At 39.1% G+C, this 17,932-nt stretch overlaps 1 protein-coding gene across 4 annotated transcripts in view; it reads right to left on the reverse strand.

Annotated features, from left to right (window-relative positions):
• Positions 1 to 6,723: 6,723 nt before the first annotated feature.
• The window catches only part of LOC129771881 (mucin-5AC), a 290,127-nt gene continuing 278,918 nt past the window's right edge, over positions 6,724 to 17,932 (reverse strand). For all 4 annotated transcript variants that reach the window (XM_055775998.1, XM_055776000.1, XM_055775997.1 and 1 more), the window contains 4 exons: positions 8,459 to 10,834; positions 8,203 to 8,399; positions 7,772 to 8,147; positions 6,724 to 7,713 (listed from right to left, as the gene is read on the reverse strand). In XM_055775998.1, coding sequence (XP_055631973.1) covers positions 7,394 to 7,713; positions 7,772 to 8,147; positions 8,203 to 8,399; positions 8,459 to 10,834 — 3,269 coding nt within the window. In that variant the 3' untranslated portion in view covers positions 6,724 to 7,393. The remainder of the gene's footprint in view (positions 7,714 to 7,771; positions 8,148 to 8,202; positions 8,400 to 8,458; positions 10,835 to 17,932) is intronic.

The following is a 17,932-nucleotide window of genomic DNA, read 5'->3' on the forward strand; positions in this document are numbered from 1 at the left end:
TCTTTGATTTCTTCTTATATTTGAAGTAGTATTCTAATGTCTACTATGTTCGGATTTTAGAGCAACTTCATGGAAGTTTATCTCATGTCAGCAATTGTAATTACTTTTTTCACAATTAGGGTGCTGAAAACTTCATTCGTCTAAAACTAAGATGCAAGCGGAAAACTTTTCGTCTCAATCTAGGTCAATCGGAGTCAATTAAATTCAATTTTCAAGTGCATTTTACATGAATAAAACATGCAACTCATCTTTCCATGCACTGTTAAATGTGTATCCGCCAAAGGAACAAAATATTCTGTGACTCTGACTTTCTTCATTTAACATTTTGGACGACGTAACGAGAAGTAAAATTGAATTGAAATTAAGTTTAGAACATCTCTAAAATACTGAAATTTCAGTTTCTGCTAAAATGTAAGTTGGGCCCTTATGATTTTGAACGCTAGCATTGATTTAAGAAAAAAAAAACTAGTTCGTTCATTTCATCTGCTAATTTTTACTTTTCATAACAACACTTTTCCTATATAGTGGACTATTATAAGAAAAGGAACACACAAAAACAAAATCTGTGACGTCACCGATTTGAAAATCTCCCCACCTTTCATTTTCCATCTCGGTTGTAAACAAACAATGCTTCAATTTATAACCTAGTGTGTAGGGTTTGGTGACTATCATACATTGTATTATTTTCATATGTGTGTGTGCAAGCGTAAACGAATGTTTTTGTATTTTCAACTGTCAAGTTTCTATAATACCAGTTACATTTTTCCTTGCTTTAGTTGTTTTGATCAATAAATCTGGAAAATGCCGAAGGGAAAAGTGCTCACGGAGAGAGAAGAAAGACAAATCGATGCATTTCACCAAACAAATGTTGGTATAAGAGAAATTTCTCGTCGGATAAGACGATCCCATCAATTAGTGCTCAATTATTTGACGAATCCTCAAGGATACGGTAAGAAAGAGAGAGCTCCACATAAATCGAAGCTCTCTGACCTGGATAAGCGGGATATAGCTAGAACAGCTTCGAAAACCCCAAAATCGCTTATGCAAATAAAGCTATATTTCAATTTAAATGTTACTCGAGTGACAATTCAATATGTTGTGACAAAGAGTGTTTCCAAAAGAACAAATTTTGCTATATACCATAACGAAACGTTCTTCAATGTATAGGTTATCTTCACTGACGGAAAAAAGTTCAATTTGGATGGTCCTGATTGATTCAACTGGTGCTGGCTGATTTACGAAAAAAGGAACAAAACTTTTAACCAGGAATTTTGGTAAAGGCTTGTGCATGGTTTGGGCGGGATTCTGTGCATCCGGAAAGCTCAAGATAGCTCTCACATCATTCAAAGATTACATGGATGTTCTCGAATCCTCTCTCCTAACGTTTTTGCGTTGATATCGTCACAAAAAATTCACATTCCACCTAAACAATGCTACTATTCATACCAGCAAGGAAACTAAGCAATAGATTAAGGACCAAAAACATATTTTTTTGGACTGGTCGGCTCGCTCTCCAGACTTCAATCCTGTTGAAAATTATAGGGGAACCCTTGTACGCAGAATCTACACTGAGGGAAAACGGTAAACCACAATTGAAGAGCTCAAGGTCGCAATTTCGGAAACATTGAAAAACATCGAGAAATCCGTTCAGCAGAATTTGGTAAATAGTATACCAACACGAATTTTCCAGGTTATTAGCCGAAATGGCAAGGCTACCGATTACTGACATGTAAATCAGCTGATCGTTTTGAATTTTTCATTGATAATACTTATGAATTTTGAATTGGTCTTATAGAAACTGGACAGCTGAAATTATCATATATAAGCACAATAAATAAACAAACAACTCTATTGAACGAAATTGACGTTGAATATACACCTATCCCTCGATTTACACTGAAGATAGGTTCCCGACAAAACCGTGTAGAATGAAAACTACGAGTTTGCTATGTAAAACCGTGTAAAATGAAGTAAACTCTCAATATATATTCAGTTCAATCATTCATTTAAGTAAAACAATTATAAAAAAAAATACTTATGGAATTCATTATAAATTCTGAATACAAATAAACAAAGAATTCTTCAAGAAACTAAATTGCAATTAGTTTATACGCTAGCACCACTTTTAGGAACTACCAGTTTTTTGACGTAGGACTACGTCTTTCATTTCTATAGCGGGGTGTAAAATCAAAGTTTCGAAAACGAAAGCGTTACGCCGGAGACCGAGATTTTGCAGCTCCTAAACAGCTGAACGAAATGGTATGATAAACACTTCATTCGAAAGATAAAATGTCTACGCGTTCTATACTTGTTACTTTTTGATCCAAAAACTTGTTTCAATAGACTTAAAATTGCTTTCAAAACAGGCTATTGAAATCACCAATCGGTATATAAGCGAGCGCCGCTCGGAAATCTACTCAGTTCTAATTGAACAGCGATTGGAGCATGTTGTCGCTGTTGTGGTGAAGCTCTTCGTTTATCATGAAAGCGCGGATGAACGGTGTCACCAAGAGCCTGTTTGTGCACCTTAGGCCAGAAGGGAATCCATCAGGAGGAGAGTGATGCCACAAACGGTTCCCCGGGAAGACATCGCTACACACACATACACGCGCGGAATTCTTTCCATTTGGCTTTCCATTCAGCATCGAGAAAGTTCCGGAAAGATCTAATCATTTCTGGAAAATAATCTGCCAGTTCCTCTGAGAATTTAAAAATACATTCATGTGAAAGAGTTTATTTTAATATTTTCTATCCATGTAACACTGTGACCAAATATGTTTCAATCAAGTGCTATTAACAGGTGGTTATCGAATTAGTATTAACCACTGGTCGGCTTCCAGTATCGAGGAAAATGTGGAAATATCTAATCGTTACTGAAAATAATCTGCCAGTTCCTCTGGGAATTTAAAAATACATTCATGTGAAAGAGTTTATTTGAATGTTTTCTATCCATGTAACACTGTGACCAAATACATTTGGTTTTGTGATTTTTCAATCAATCGCAATTAACAGGATAGCATCTGAAGATTATTCTTCCCCATCAGTAGGATATTTCCGTATCCAATATTGTATGCGCCCGCAATCGATTATTGCTCAGTCGCCGAAAGTTCCGAGCTCAGAGAGTTCATTCCCCTCTAGTTTGCCTTCCAAATTGCCATCGTAAACCACGCCTTCTCTCGATTCAATCACGCACAAAAGGCATACTTAAGCGATATTCGACTAGACAACATCGTTGCTGAGGATGCTGGACGGCGAAGGATCGAGATCTGCCCTGAAACGCGAGCAGTTTGTTTGAAACTGTGAGGGAGCACAGAGAAGCCGATCCTTCAGGAGAAGAGAAGGTGACCATCGAAGCAGCCGCTACACATACACATACACGCACGGATTTTTTTCCGTTTGGATGCCATTCAGCATCGAGAAAGATCCGGAAAATAATCTGCCAGTTCCTCTGGGAATTTAAAAATACATTCATGTGAAAGAGTTTATTTGAAAGTTTGCTATCCATGTAACACTGTGACCAAATAATCGAGTGCTATTAACAGATTGTTATCGAATAGCATTAACCACTGGTGGGTTTCCAGTATCGAGGAAAATGTGGAGATATCTAATCGTTACTGAAAATAATCTGCCAGTTCCCCTTGGAATTGAAAATTACATTCAAGCGAAAGAGTTTATTTTAATGTTTTCTATCCATAAAATATCCATGTAATACATTTGGGTTTGTGATTTGTCAATCAAGTACAGTTAGCAGGAAAGCTTCTGAAGATTATTCTTCAGAACAAGGTTTTTCGTATCCTATATTGGATGCATAAAACCTTGTGCCTCCAACGTAACGCTCTTGTTTACGAAGTCCCCCAAATATTCATTTATACATTCATTCAGAATGGATTTAGATTCAACTTCAAACAAATGATCTCTAAATCAACGATAGTCCTACGTCACCCTTGCGGTTATACCATAGATATAACCCACTTCCTGTTTTTTTATTCTGGTTAGTATGAAGTCATCCTTATCACTTGAGCATTCCTGATGCGATTCTGGTTCAACAGTCGACGAACTCGGGAAGATCTCAGATTCGACTTCAGACTTAGTGATAAAAAAAATTAATGCTGCGTAGATTTTTTGTTTTATTAATCATTAAATTTTTCAGAGATTTTCAGCCGAAAGCAAATATATAACTTTCCTTTCCTGTTCATGTTTGTCAATGTTCTAAGAGCTTGAAAAATTGACACAAATAACGCATAAAGATTCCAATAAAGCTATACAATTGATAACTTGCCAGTTCTGAAACATAAAGTCGCACTCGTAGTCAAAGCTACGATCCTATTTTAATTTTTTTCCATATGAATTACATATATACATTTTTTTAGGTTTTTCTAAATTTGTTATTTTATAAACCTACACGGCGAAATCGTGTGAAACAGGTACCGTGTAAATAGGGGGATAAGTGTACTTTATTCTAAGCACATTCTACAATGTATGAATGTATCTTGTTGAAATGCTAACAGTTTGTGTTGCAACGAAATAGAATCAGGATGGTCTTATAGAAGTTGGACAGAGTGTATGGTCCGCGATCTGTCGGAATCGTTTGAAACTCACAGGGGACTTCGACAAAGCGATGGACTCTCCTGTTTGCTATTCAACGATGTGCTGGAAGGTGTTATGTGGAGAGCGGGTTTCAACATGCGGGGTACGATTTTCATCAAGTCTAGTCAGTTTCTCTGTTTCGCCAACGACGTGGACTTAAACGGAAGAACACATGCGACGGTAGTCGACTTGTATACCCGGCTGAAACAAGAAGCAGGACTGATTGGGCTTGGGACCAATGCGTCTAAGACTAAATACGTGCTAGCAGAAGGGACAGAGTTCTTCTTGGTAGTAGTGTTGTGATCGACGAGCTCGAGGTGGTAAAGGAATTGGTCTACCTTGGCTCGTTGATAACAACTGACAACGACAACAGCCGTAAAATTCGAAGACGCATAGGCCTTCACCCCTGATTCGACCGGTTGTTCTTCAAGAGCACGAAGCATGGAAGATGCTCGAAGAGGACTTACAAACATTTTGTGTTTTCGAACGTCGAATGCTCAGAACGATATATGGTGGTGTACAAGAAAACGGATTATGGAGAAGGAAGATGAACTACAAACTGGTGCAACTTCTTGGCGAACCCAGCGTACAGAATGTCGCCAAGGTTGGACGAGTGCGATGGGCAGGGCATGTTGCAAGATTGCCGGACAGCAGCTCTGCAAAGATGGTGTTCGCATCGAATCCGGTAGGAACAAGAAGGAGAGGAACCTAACAAACGAAGTGATTGGACCAGGTGGAGCAGGTCGTGACAAGAATCGATGCGGCCGGGAGTTGGAGAACTGCAGCCATGGATCGGGTGGCGAAACATTGTGAAGAAGATCTCATCTCTCAATAGGATGTAGTATCATTATAAATTTTAAAAAAACCTGCAGGGGGTCTTAACTAATATCACCGGTATCACCATCATTCGAGGTCTTTTCTGAATTGGCGAATTTCCCTAATAAATCATTTATTACACTCCAATTTACTCTTTCGCAACTCTGAGTCAGTTTCCTCAGGTTCGCATCAGCTCTGCTCAGCCTTTGCATTTCAGGAGATGTCAGATAATGATTGATTCTGACCGCTGGAGCATTTGCTTTGGACTCAATTTGATACGATATCCAATGAGTAACCTCAAGAGTTTAAACGTCGTTATCAACTTTAATGTGAATTTTTCCATTCAAAAGAATCCCTCTCAAGGATTTGCTCAAAAAAATTTCCGAACAGTCTCAAATTCCGAACACTTCATTTTTAAATGTAAATTTACTAAAGTTTTATGTTATAAAAAATTGAATAATGAAAACACAGACATTATTTTAAGTATAGTCTTTATTTTGAAATCATTTATGATTTAAGAAAAATGCATTTTTGCTGTTCGGAATTTGAGACAAAAGTGATTAAACATATTTTTAGTTTTTCACCATAAATATGTATTTGTAAATCAATTCTATTGTAGTCAAATGGAAAAGAAGGCTCTATTGTTTCCAAAAATCAAATTAATTTCGCGAAAGAGTATCATTTTGAGTAATGGGACACTGTTTAATGGCCATCAAAGCTTAAGTGTTCGGAATATGAGACAAAACTGTACCATTGGAGGACGTTCATACTATGCGGCTAAAGCTTACATAGCTCCTCAACCCTCCCTTGCCTTAGTTCCTACCTTCTCTCCTGCCAACGTCGGAATTGACAATCTGCAAATGCTTCTCCGGTTCAGTTCTATTTCATCGTCTTGACTACATTTTGGATGGTTGGAAGTATCACCTGATTTTTGAAACTTATTAACGTCGTCATAGATTCACTCCCATCAATGCATTCGCAGAATCAAAACGCATTATTCAGCAGAATTAGTTGAACTTCAGGATAGCAATTTGCAGTGATCGAGCCCACCCCGAGGAGGATCGCAATCATCCGCATTCGTCGATTCCACGAGCAGTTTGAGCCACCAACTCAATGAAGAGATATTACTCAACAGTATTTGTCAGTGTAAGTTCCGTTCTTTCTGGCCTTTTATACAGCTCACCCTCTACAAATCACTGAGTTCTTTACAAACAGAGTCATTAAACATTCTAGCCTGGTCAAATCGAAGGGTATCCAAAAACACACGCATCATTGCTGAAAAAGGGACCAATTTCGGATAACTTACAACACCCTTCGGGGTCCAATTTTATTTATATATTTCATCATCCTTGAAAGCACCCGCGTCTTTCTGTTTTCTCGCCTCTTATCAACAAAACAAAAAGGTACTATGCATGTGAAAAATAGCAATTAAAATTCATTAAGCTGAACTCTCTTACATACGATCTTCATATCTATACGAGAAAAATGTACAATGACGATTGATGGTGAAATGTTTTTGTCGGTTGGAATGTGATATGAAACTATGATATGATGTTGGGCCGATGATAAACTTTGTATACACAAACTATTAAACAATCGATAATTATCCGACTCGAGAGTGAAAATCGAAAATCGATTCGATATGTATAAATGTGTATTGCATTAGCCGGGGGTCGTCTACCTGATGCGAAATCTGGCGGCAGAACGTGAAAATATAAGATAAACCATATTTACAAAAGACAACTAACACTTTCAAACACGCGCACACATTTAGCCTAAGATTTGTGGAAGGTAAAAATTTCCAGTTGGTTTTCGCCAGGAAAACGGAAGACGGAAATTTAACGCAACGCACGACTTGTGTTTCACTTCTTGCGTTGGGAATAAATTAAGCTAGACCATAGTGAAGTTGGAGAAAAGATTAAGTAATACTGCTGTCACTATACACGGTCCAGAGTGGGGATGGAATAGAGCGAAACAAAAGAAGGTATCTCTAGATTTCACATTCAAACTCCGAAATCCGTCTGTTGAAGTAAACCATCCCCTGTTCCAGATCCTCGCTGAATCCGCTGACGTCCAGATACTCGGAGGTGTTCGATGTGTCGGTTTCCTCCAGCTGCCACTGACACAGCGTTCGCGCCAGACATGTTCTCGCCTCCGAGAAGGTTGGCCTCTGGCGGGGATCCTTCCGCCAGGTTCGCTGCATCAGATCGTACAGTTCCGGGCGGCAATCCTGGGGGACTTCGGGTCGAGCACCGTTGGGGACGGTGCGAACCACTTCTCTGCCCGATAGGGTCGGATATGGGGTGCAGCCTAAAAATATGAGCATGCGTCAGGAAGAATGAGCGACTGAGGAAGGTTGTGGACTTACCTAAGGTGGCGATCTCCCACAGCACAATACCAAAGGCCCACACATCCGTCTCGCGGGAGAAGATATGATACTGCAAGGCTTCCGGGGCCATCCATCGGATCGGCAGCGCCGGTCTGCTTTTGGTGTCATGAGTGCGACCATGTCCGTGCCTTCCCAGCCCTTCGTGACCATGACCATGGTACCGACCAAAGCCGAACGATCGTGTGCTCAGATCGAACTTAAATCTCGACTCGCTGTGATGTGATCGTGGCACGCGGATGTGCGCCTGCGAAGATTTGATCTTCTCCAGATCGATGGACATGCCGAAGTCGCAAATTTTGCAGATCCCGTTGTGATCGAGCAATACGTTGCGCGCCGCCAAGTCCCGATGGACGATCTACGGGAAAATATTTGAATGTGAGAAGTATGCGATTGTGAATAAATGGTCATACCTTCTTATCGGCTATATACTCCATTCCTCGAGCGATGTCGTGCCCAAATCCGGTAAGCCTCCTCGGTGACAGCGGCATTATGGGCGGCCTATTGCTATGGATCGAAGGTGCCAACCCATTCACGGCACCTCGGGCTGCCCTCAGCAGCGACAACAGCCGCCCCCTCATCGCGTACTCCATGATCAGAAGTTGTGGTTCTGTGAAACATCAAAAACAGTCAATTCTAGTTCCGTTTTTCGCCACCCGCAGATCTTACCTTGCTCCAAACAAACGCCCAGCAGCGTAACCACGTTCGGGTGAGACCCAAGCTTCCGCATAATCTCCGCCTCTGCCTTTAGATCCCCGTGACCATTATCACTCCGTTCGGTCTTGACCGCCACAATCCTCGTAGTTCCGAAGTGGCCGGCCAAATCGTCCGCTTCGGCCTTCCAAACCTGTCCGAAGTTACCCTCCCCCAGAAGACTCTTGAAGCGCAAATTCTTCCTATTAAAGTCTCGATCCGTATCCATTGACTCGTCTGCTACGCTGGAAGTGTCCGATTGCTCCAACCGCACTACCGGACTAATCGGAGGCTGTCCGTCCGGGATGTAACGCTCCAGATCGTGCGATACCTTGTGCTCGCGCTTCCAAATCGCCGCCTTGATCACGTACAGGATGATGATCACAATCGGAAGCATCCCCAGCCCGGCGAGGATAAACGTTGCGGTGTTCATCTTGCGCATTTCGATCACCACGTCGGTGTTGTGCTCCAGCAGGACACCCTCGATGGCGATCGTGGGCTTTCGCGTCCCATCGAGGGCCGGCGCTGGCGATGTGAACGTTACAGAATAATCCATGATTGTGGGCGGTCGAGACGGGAGAGGTTCCCGGCTGAGTTTGGGGAAGACATGGGACAGGATGGGATTGAACCCATCGGTGTCGGTGCTGTTGGCCAGCTGCAGAGGAAGATCGTCATCTGTCTGGTAGACATCGTCCGAGTAGATTTCGGTGGCTGGTGTGGTTTCGGCATCCGGGGATGCGGGGATCGCTGTGGTCGTTACGGTGGTTGTCGTTGCCGGTGTTGTAGCGGTGGAAGAAATGGTCGGTTGTCGGGTTGTCGTTGTGGTCGTTGTGCTCTCTGTTGTAGTTGAAGTCGTTGACTCGGTCGTTGTGGTTGTGGTAGCTGCTTCAGTTTGAGGGGATGTCGTCTGATCGGATGTGGGTTCGGTAGTCGTAGAAGTGGTAGTAGTAGTTCTTAAAGGTTCAAGTTGTTCAGTGCTTGCCGGGATGGTCTCAGTCTCCGCAAGAAGCATCTGTGTTATGGGGACGGGAGATTCCGTTGTGCTCGTAGTTGTCGTTGTACTTGTCGACAAGTTCTGGAAGATGTGATTGATATCGGGAATGGAAACTAAGTTTCTATGAGTCCCATAATCCTCGGTGATTGGTTGGGTGGTTGGCTGGTCATCTTCAGACGCGACTGTTGTTGGATTTGGAGCGACTTCCACCACCGAATGGTGGTACAGGTCTTCCGGTGTTGCATCGTCGGGATAATTGATGATGAGCTTGGAAATCTGAGCCAGACCGGTAGGGCTGAACAACCCTGGAAGATCTTCATCCGATTTGTGGTTAGCCGGAATAACATCCGTTGTTGTTGTTGTAGCTGGTGCTTCTGTAGAGGTTGTCGTCGTGGTCGTTGTCGTGCTTCGAACGATTCGTTCCGCTTTACTCTGGGCCGTGAAGTTATTGGCACTCCTGGAGAAAATCTGTTTTGGGTCGGCAGTTCCCTCCGACAGGTTACTCAGAGCGATCATCGAATTCGTCAGCGTGTCCGAATGATCAGAATACTCAGTAGGTATGGCTATCGTAGATGTACCGTAAACGCCATCTTTCGATCGCCTCAAATAGTTATTGAACGCAACTACATTCCGTGATTGATACGCCAACCGGTTATGCCAGAATTTGTTTTTCTCCGTTGAAGGCCTTGGTTCGGAGACAGTAAGAATCTCTAGCGAATCTTCTTTCAGTTTGGTTAATCTTGTCCCTTTCGTGTTGATCAACTGATTTCTCGCGTCAGCATTCCTACTCGGGGGAATCAGCTTCTGACCGAAGTATTGATAGGGTGCAAGATCACTTTCTTCCACCGATCGCTCGGTGGATGCCGGGAAGTTTTTCCTAGTTCGCTTTCCCCTCGCCTCATAGAAAGTCGCCCGTGCAAGAAATGGCTTCGCCGAGGTCAACTTCGTACTTTCGCCCGACTTGTTGCTGTTCTGTCCCACGAAATTGTTCGTCTCTTTGGCTAACTTGACCTGGGGTCCGGTGTGCTGCAGCGCCATCTTCCCATTTTGCGGACTAACGACATACATCCCGTGGATGGACTCATCGGTATCGAGGAACTCGTCGGCGGCGGTATCTGCGATACGTGATCCCGGTGGTATCACAAGGTTGGACTCGGGAGTGCTGCTGTCTTCCACCAGATTCACCACCGGGTTACTATGACGGTGAAATTTGTACGGGGACGACGAGTGGTACTCCTTCTGCCAGCGATCCCTGGTGAGGGCCGATCGACGGGCCTGTAGGACCGACATGAGCTTATTGTCACGGTTCACTGTGCGTCGTTTTGCCGGCGTGGATGGGGTTATGGTCAACGCAGTGTCTGAAAGAGAGACAAAACAAAAACGATCACTCAATCGGATAGCCAAAATGACGATTATAATACGGCACTCCAAAATCAGCATCAGCCAACTGATCGACTGACTGACTGAATTACATCACTTCACAAATTGTTTTGCAAACAATATTTGAATACATCATCAAACGCCGCTCTGCGGCAACGCCCCCTTTTGGCATGTGACTCGCCTCGAAATCGATCGCCAATTGTTTTGTGTTGTGTGGTGTGCCTTTGCATACAATCGATTCAATTTTTGTCACGGCTCGTCAGCTTCTTCCTGCCCTCCCATCATCCCCTTATGCTCTACGCTACGCTCATTAACATTAGGTTCGATTTCGCAACACAGAGCACAAGAGAGCGTTGGCCGCACATGGGTGTCCGGACCGTACGGGAATCCGTACGAGGATCAATACATCCATATACAAGTGTATGGATCCGAGACACGATGATTGTTCGAAAATTCTAATCACACCTAAGCGCATTGAGAGTTCTTCATGAGATGGCAATTTTCGGTGCCAGTGGGTTCGCTGTCGGTTTGGATCAAGTTTATTGATACGGTGGCGAGTAATTGGGTACCGCAGGTGCTTATACCAAGTGGCGCTTCACACAAAGTGCATAACGTGGCGCATTGTTGGACCCGAATGCGCACTATCTACCCGGTCGAACAATGTTCACCGAAGATGAATTGATCGACTACGAGCGGAATTTGAAATTAATGGAATTTTAAAGGCTCTTTAAAATGGAGTAATTCCAAATGAAATCGACAAATGACAAAACATGAGTATTTTTGATTCGAATGAAAGTGTGTATTCCGTTTGGGTTAGAGGAAATATGAGTTTTCCACAGCAATTGGGAATTTTTTGACTCAAGCGAAACTTTTGAAAAGGGCGTATCGATTTGAGTAAAAGAAATCTTTGATAATTTATATCTCAAAAACTATGAGTCGTACCGAAATAGTGTCTTAGAAGAGTTATAGAGTATTGATGGTTGAATATGAAAAAAATGTACACTGAGTAAAAAAATTATTACAATTTTTTTTATTTACAAAATAAAAATTCAATATGCAATATCCAAAATACATATTTTTTAATTTTTTTTTCAATTTTTTCATACAAAATAGAAGTCATGCAGATAATTTAGAAAATGGGCCCAAGATGGTAAAACTATTTTTGACGAACTTTGTGGAACATCGAATTTTTAAGAATTATCGAAACTTCGAATTTTTGTATGTTAACAATCATTTTTAGCCACAAATTATGAATTCTGATGTGATTTAAAACAAAAAAGGTTATTATCAATCTCCTTCTAAATGCAACCGTTCCCGAGGTATTTAAAAAAATATTTCTAATTTATAATCTTTTTTTTTTAAAGTAAATAATCTCTTTTAATATGTTTGTCGTGTTATGTCATGTTCATGAAATTTTATGAATTTTCTTATAATTTCCAATGATTGATTGATTGAAGTTTGCATTAAGATAAAAAAGATTTTTTAGTTTCGCTACGTTTTGTATTAACCCACGTGTCTTCGAATGTTTCGTAACGTAACTACTAAACATATATATTTACCATAACGATGTATTTGGAAAAGTTGTTGGAAATTATAAGCGAATTCATAAAATCTCATGAACATGATGGTATAACACGACAAACATATTCAAAGGGCCTATTTACTATTAAAAAAATAATAAATTACAAATATTTTTTTAAATATCTCGAGAATGGCTACATTTAGAAGGAGATTGATAATAACTTTTTTGTTTTAAATAACATCAGGGTTCATAATTTGTGGACAGAACAAATGTATGAGGTTAGTTATATTGTTATTATTGTTAACTTTATTTCATAGAAACGTGACCTGGTTTCTGATTTGGCACCCTTAATCAAAGACGTAGTTCTACGTCAAAAATGAACGATGATTAAATATTCTGTTTAGAATCAATATTCTTCAATAGAGAATATGGTTTTCTACAAAGGATCTTGAATGGATTTTTCACTACAATGATGAGATTTTTGTGGATATATTGAATTAATTTTAATATTGGACGAATAAGAGTAAGGACATCGAAGTTAAATATGTAAAGAACATCATCCAATTATTTGTATTAAGGATTAAAAAACTAAGAACTTCAGGGATGATAATCTGAGAGGGGTCACAATTATTTCACTACAAATCAAAAAAGAAATAACAAGCATTACAAGCTCCGGCGTATCCAAAATATTTCCTATCAATCGCAATCACGATCCTTGTATTTGGTTGCCATTAAACATTAGGAAGGACCCTCAACTGGCAAGTTTTGCTTATCTTTCAGCTCCATGCAGTAGTGTTCACAGCGAAAGATTGTTCTCTGAAGCTATTTTGTTATGATTTATCTTCTGTTAATGAGAAATTCTTGTTTTTTTTTTCTAATATCCGGTATCCGACCGGGTATTACCGCCCTACCTAAAAGCGCAATTTCACAGCGTAAAAACGTGAGGTTTTCGTATTGCAGAGTTACTATGTTCCTATTTATCGTAATACGAAAACTATTTCCTACAACCATAATGGGAACAGGGCAGCTTTCGATGTTACGATAATTGACACATAGATGTAAAATTGTCCCAATTATGATACTACAAAAATACAAGTTTATTTCGATAAAATCGTGTAAATTGGTCGCATTTGGTGTGTATTTGTATCAAAACAGCCGCTTCATTGTACGAAAATCTCGTTATTTTGATCAAATGATCTTCAGCAAAATACTAGGAAACAAGCATCAATGGGACACACTATTTATAAACTAGATTGAGCAACAAAAGAAAAATGTTTCGCATGGAATCAAGTCCCAAAATCGACAAAGATGAGATTTCTGATGTTCAAAAATCACATTAGGACCATTCAAAATAAGATTTGTGACAATGATTTTATATTCTTCTGATAATGTGAACCAATGTGAACTAATAAAAAACCCCACTCGTATTATCATAGCAGGTACTATTGCGATAATAGGTACTTCTGCCCAATTTATTCAATTTGGGGCGAGACAGAGAACAAATATTGTGTGAAGCAATTTGTTAACCTCTCTGAGACAAAAGTAAGATTCAAGTAGCAAATTTCACAGAGAAATATCGAGATACTTGTCCTGCGAAATTTTTTGGACAGCAATGCCATCCGATTTATTTGTTTATAATGCGAAAATGAAAGTTGAATATTAATATTCACATTGCATTTATAAATTTGTTCGACGCTCTGCTGCGTACATCGAAACCCCCGGACCATTTGGCCTATTAATGACACAAACATGGAATCCACATATCAACTGTCCCACTGTTCGGTCCAACTGTACAGAGCATCAAATATGTATCAATAATATACCTGAGTACCCCTCAAGAGAGAATGGATGCATCTTGACTAGGTTCTTCAAAGTTAAGGTAACAACTACGTAGACACGTAGATTAGTTAACCATGAGTCAACTGTAACCATTCTGTACTTTTGTTGTTTTCAAACAAAAGTGTTAGAAATTATTTTCTGGAGACGCTCATATTCGCTCATTTCCAATTATACGGGATGAAATGACCCATCGGCAGTATAATATGCCCATAAGGCGTTCTAGTGTACGACTATGAAGCTTACAAACCATGAACATATTTTTGAAACAAAAATTATCAATGAAGAAAACATTTTCCGTTAGAATGAATATTCTATTTACTTATTTAATAATATATTTTTAATTTTTAATTATTGATTATTCTTATATTGATAGATCAATATTAATAATTAAAAACAATTTAATACGTCGATCATCTAAATCGGTTCAGTAGTTATGATTTTTTGTAAAAAGTAATTTTTGGATAAAAAAAGGAAAACGATTTTTCTGACCACCGGTTAACGTTGGAAAATCATATCTCAAAAACGAAAAAAAATCATCTTTAATATCGAGATATGTTATGTAAAAAATCTTCAGCTTTCATGAAAAAATATAAAAAAATATAGCACCTAGTCCAAAAATATAGCTCTAGTCCAAAGCCATGAAAATAATATAAAACAACTACAATTAATAATTACTAAAATAATATCCATTTTTTTGCAAGTTCAATATTTTTTAATAAAAGACTAGCTCATTGGCTATATGATATGTCATGCGCTGGTTTTACCACCAGTCAGTAAAAAGACAACGCGGTATAATTTTATCCAGCATACTAATCATACTGCCCCCTGGCCCGACTGGCTCAGTACTTTTATTTCATCTTATGTTTATAATTACTATTTCTTATTTACTAACTAAATTTTGGGTCGCGCTAGAATCGTACGCACGCGTTTCCGTGGTGCTGACTCTGCGCGAACCCCTGTTGTATAACCAAACCGCTATGTTGAACTTGCCCCTCGGAAATTTAGTGAATAAACAAAAACTAAAGTGGGGCTGGCTCGACATAAGCGGAACTAATAAGGGCGCTTCATCTCCCCCTACTCAATGAGTTTTAGAGGAAACTAGAAGAGTTTCCCTAAAATTGGTTCATACGGCTAGTTTTTCCTATATAACTGATATATTATTTGAATTTTTTTAATGTTATAAACTGTATAATGCAATTTTTTTATATATTTTTTTATGTATTAAAATGTGTTCTTGAGTGGCTTCAATATCTGCATATATATCCTAATATTGTAATGTTTTTGGAAAATTGATAGAATCATATTTATGTGTATATCTGTATATGTTCGAGATTTATATTGTATGTCAATTGTTGGCGATTTTACAAAACAGCAATCTAACATCAAAAGTGTTGTAGCTGCCTGATAACCAAAGCTAAATAATGTAGAGCTCTGCACCTCCTGCAAATGAGCTCGACTTGAATTATTATTTTAAGTACTGTTCCTAATTTCCGGTTGTAATCAAAACAAAATTAATTCCTTAAATTCTGTAATTCCGCAATTCCAAATGAAAAATAAATGATCATGTCTCCAAAAATTTCCCAAAACGCCTTATCGATCCACATTGTTGAGCTTTTACAGCTAAATCAAAATTATTTTTCTTTTTTTTTAATTTCTTCGTATAATATATTCATAAAAATTCGATGTTTTACAAAGTTCGTTTAGTTCTACCATCTTGGACCCATTTTTTAAAAATTTCTATATGACTTTTATGTTATATGAAAAAATTTGGAAAAAAATAAAAATATATATTTTAGATTGTTCCGTCTCATGCAATGCTACTGTTGCTTCTTCAGTTGTTGTTCTGCTTGATCGGATTTGCACTCTTGCACTTGTTGGCTCGATGGTTGAATGTAAACTGAATGCTCCGCACGACCGGGGAGCTGTTTTGTAATGTGTGCACCAGACTGGCTGTTGCACCTCGGAATGGAAAAAGGGGTGGGACTTACGGAACGAATACGTTTCCCTTTTGCGTTCGTTTCATGGACCGAACATAGATATTGCAAATTATTTTTTTTTGTAAATAAAAAAAAAGAATACTACTTTTTTTCTCAGTGTATATTTTTTCACGTTTCAACATCAATACTCTGTGACTCTTTCTAAGACACTTTTTTCTAAGTACGACTCATAGTTTTTGTGATATAAATTATCAAATATTTCACTTACTAAAATCGATACGCTCTTCTCAAAAGTTACAATTGAGTCAGAAAATTCCCAAATGCTGTGGAAAACTCATTTTTCCTCCAACCCAAACGAAATAGAAACCTTCGTTCGAATCAAAAATAATCATGTTTTGTCATTTATCATTCTGACATAGAACTATGTCTTTGATTTCTATATAGGGGGATCACCCTACGAAAAACGATTTATTATGAGTTTTCAAACGCATATTATTATGAGTTTTCAAACGCAAACAAGCAAGTTTGTTGCCTACATACGGGTGTAAGTTCACATTGTGAATTGATACGTGCTATGAATTATTCTCCATTCGCAGATAATAGGCATTAATCAGTTGGCAGAATCGATGGAGGGATGATCTCGGAAGATGTTTTTATTCTATTATCCCTGTTGCGGCAGCCCATTAGAAACTAAATTATTCGATATATTGTAAAACCTATTCCCAATTTAAAATCACATAGTGGTACTAGATTACACTGCGAGGGAAATATTTCAAAAGTGAAATATTACAACAGAAGCTACTCTCACTACACATTCACTCTCCCGATATAAATCGCCGAATAATCAAGAAAATTTATAAACCTCAAGGGAGATAATTTATTGTATCCGGTACCAATTCAGCATCCAGTTTTAATAAAGATCATCTTCGGAACACGACGAGTTTGAGTAGAGTCATCCCATTTTTTATTTTATACGTTGGCGTCCATCCAGAAGGATCCACCTTGGATTCAATCCATCTAGTTTAATTACAACCAACCATCGAGGACACGTTCCAGTTTTCTGTCCACTCCAAGGATAGTTTCCGCGGCTAAGATCCGGAGTAATCCCCAAAGTTCAATCAATTCGGGCTCATTCACGACTTTATCGTGTCGGTCTTGCTACTAGCAATTTATGTAATTATTGTACAGGATGTCATAATATCGAGCATGTTGCTTGGTTGTGAAAAAATGCAATTAATGAATGCTGATTCAGAAGTTCGAAATGGTCGAAATGCCCTAGAAAAGGCAATATTCTGAAGAAAGTCTAAATTATGAATGGATCAATATGTTGACAGTAAACTTAGACATTGATAAATGCAACATCTACTTGAGAATTTGAATGTTTTCATTCAAAAAGGGTGATTTCTGAAACCGGACAAACCATGATAATTTTTTAGTCAAACCATGATCATTATTCCTCTTTAAGGAAAATCGTTTAAAAAAATGGGTGAGTTATATCTATGATATAACTGGAAGGTTGACGTGGGTCCACCTTATCTTAGCAATCATTTCAGAACCACCTTATCTTAGCAATGAGCAGAAGATATGAGGGCATATCCTTCAATGCAGTCTTGAATAACCGAGCCAAAGCATTATGTTCGTACCCGTAGTTGTAATCCGTGTTAGGAAAACACTTTTCGGAGTGCAAAAAACATGCAGGTGCAGAAGTACCTCCGGATTGCATGAATCAACAACTTCAACTTCTACTTTTGACGTAGGATTACGTTTTCGGGAACATA

Source organism: Toxorhynchites rutilus, chromosome 2, assembly GCF_029784135.1.
Source record: "Toxorhynchites rutilus septentrionalis strain SRP chromosome 2, ASM2978413v1, whole genome shotgun sequence".
NCBI lineage: Eukaryota > Metazoa > Arthropoda > Insecta > Diptera > Culicidae > Toxorhynchites > Toxorhynchites rutilus.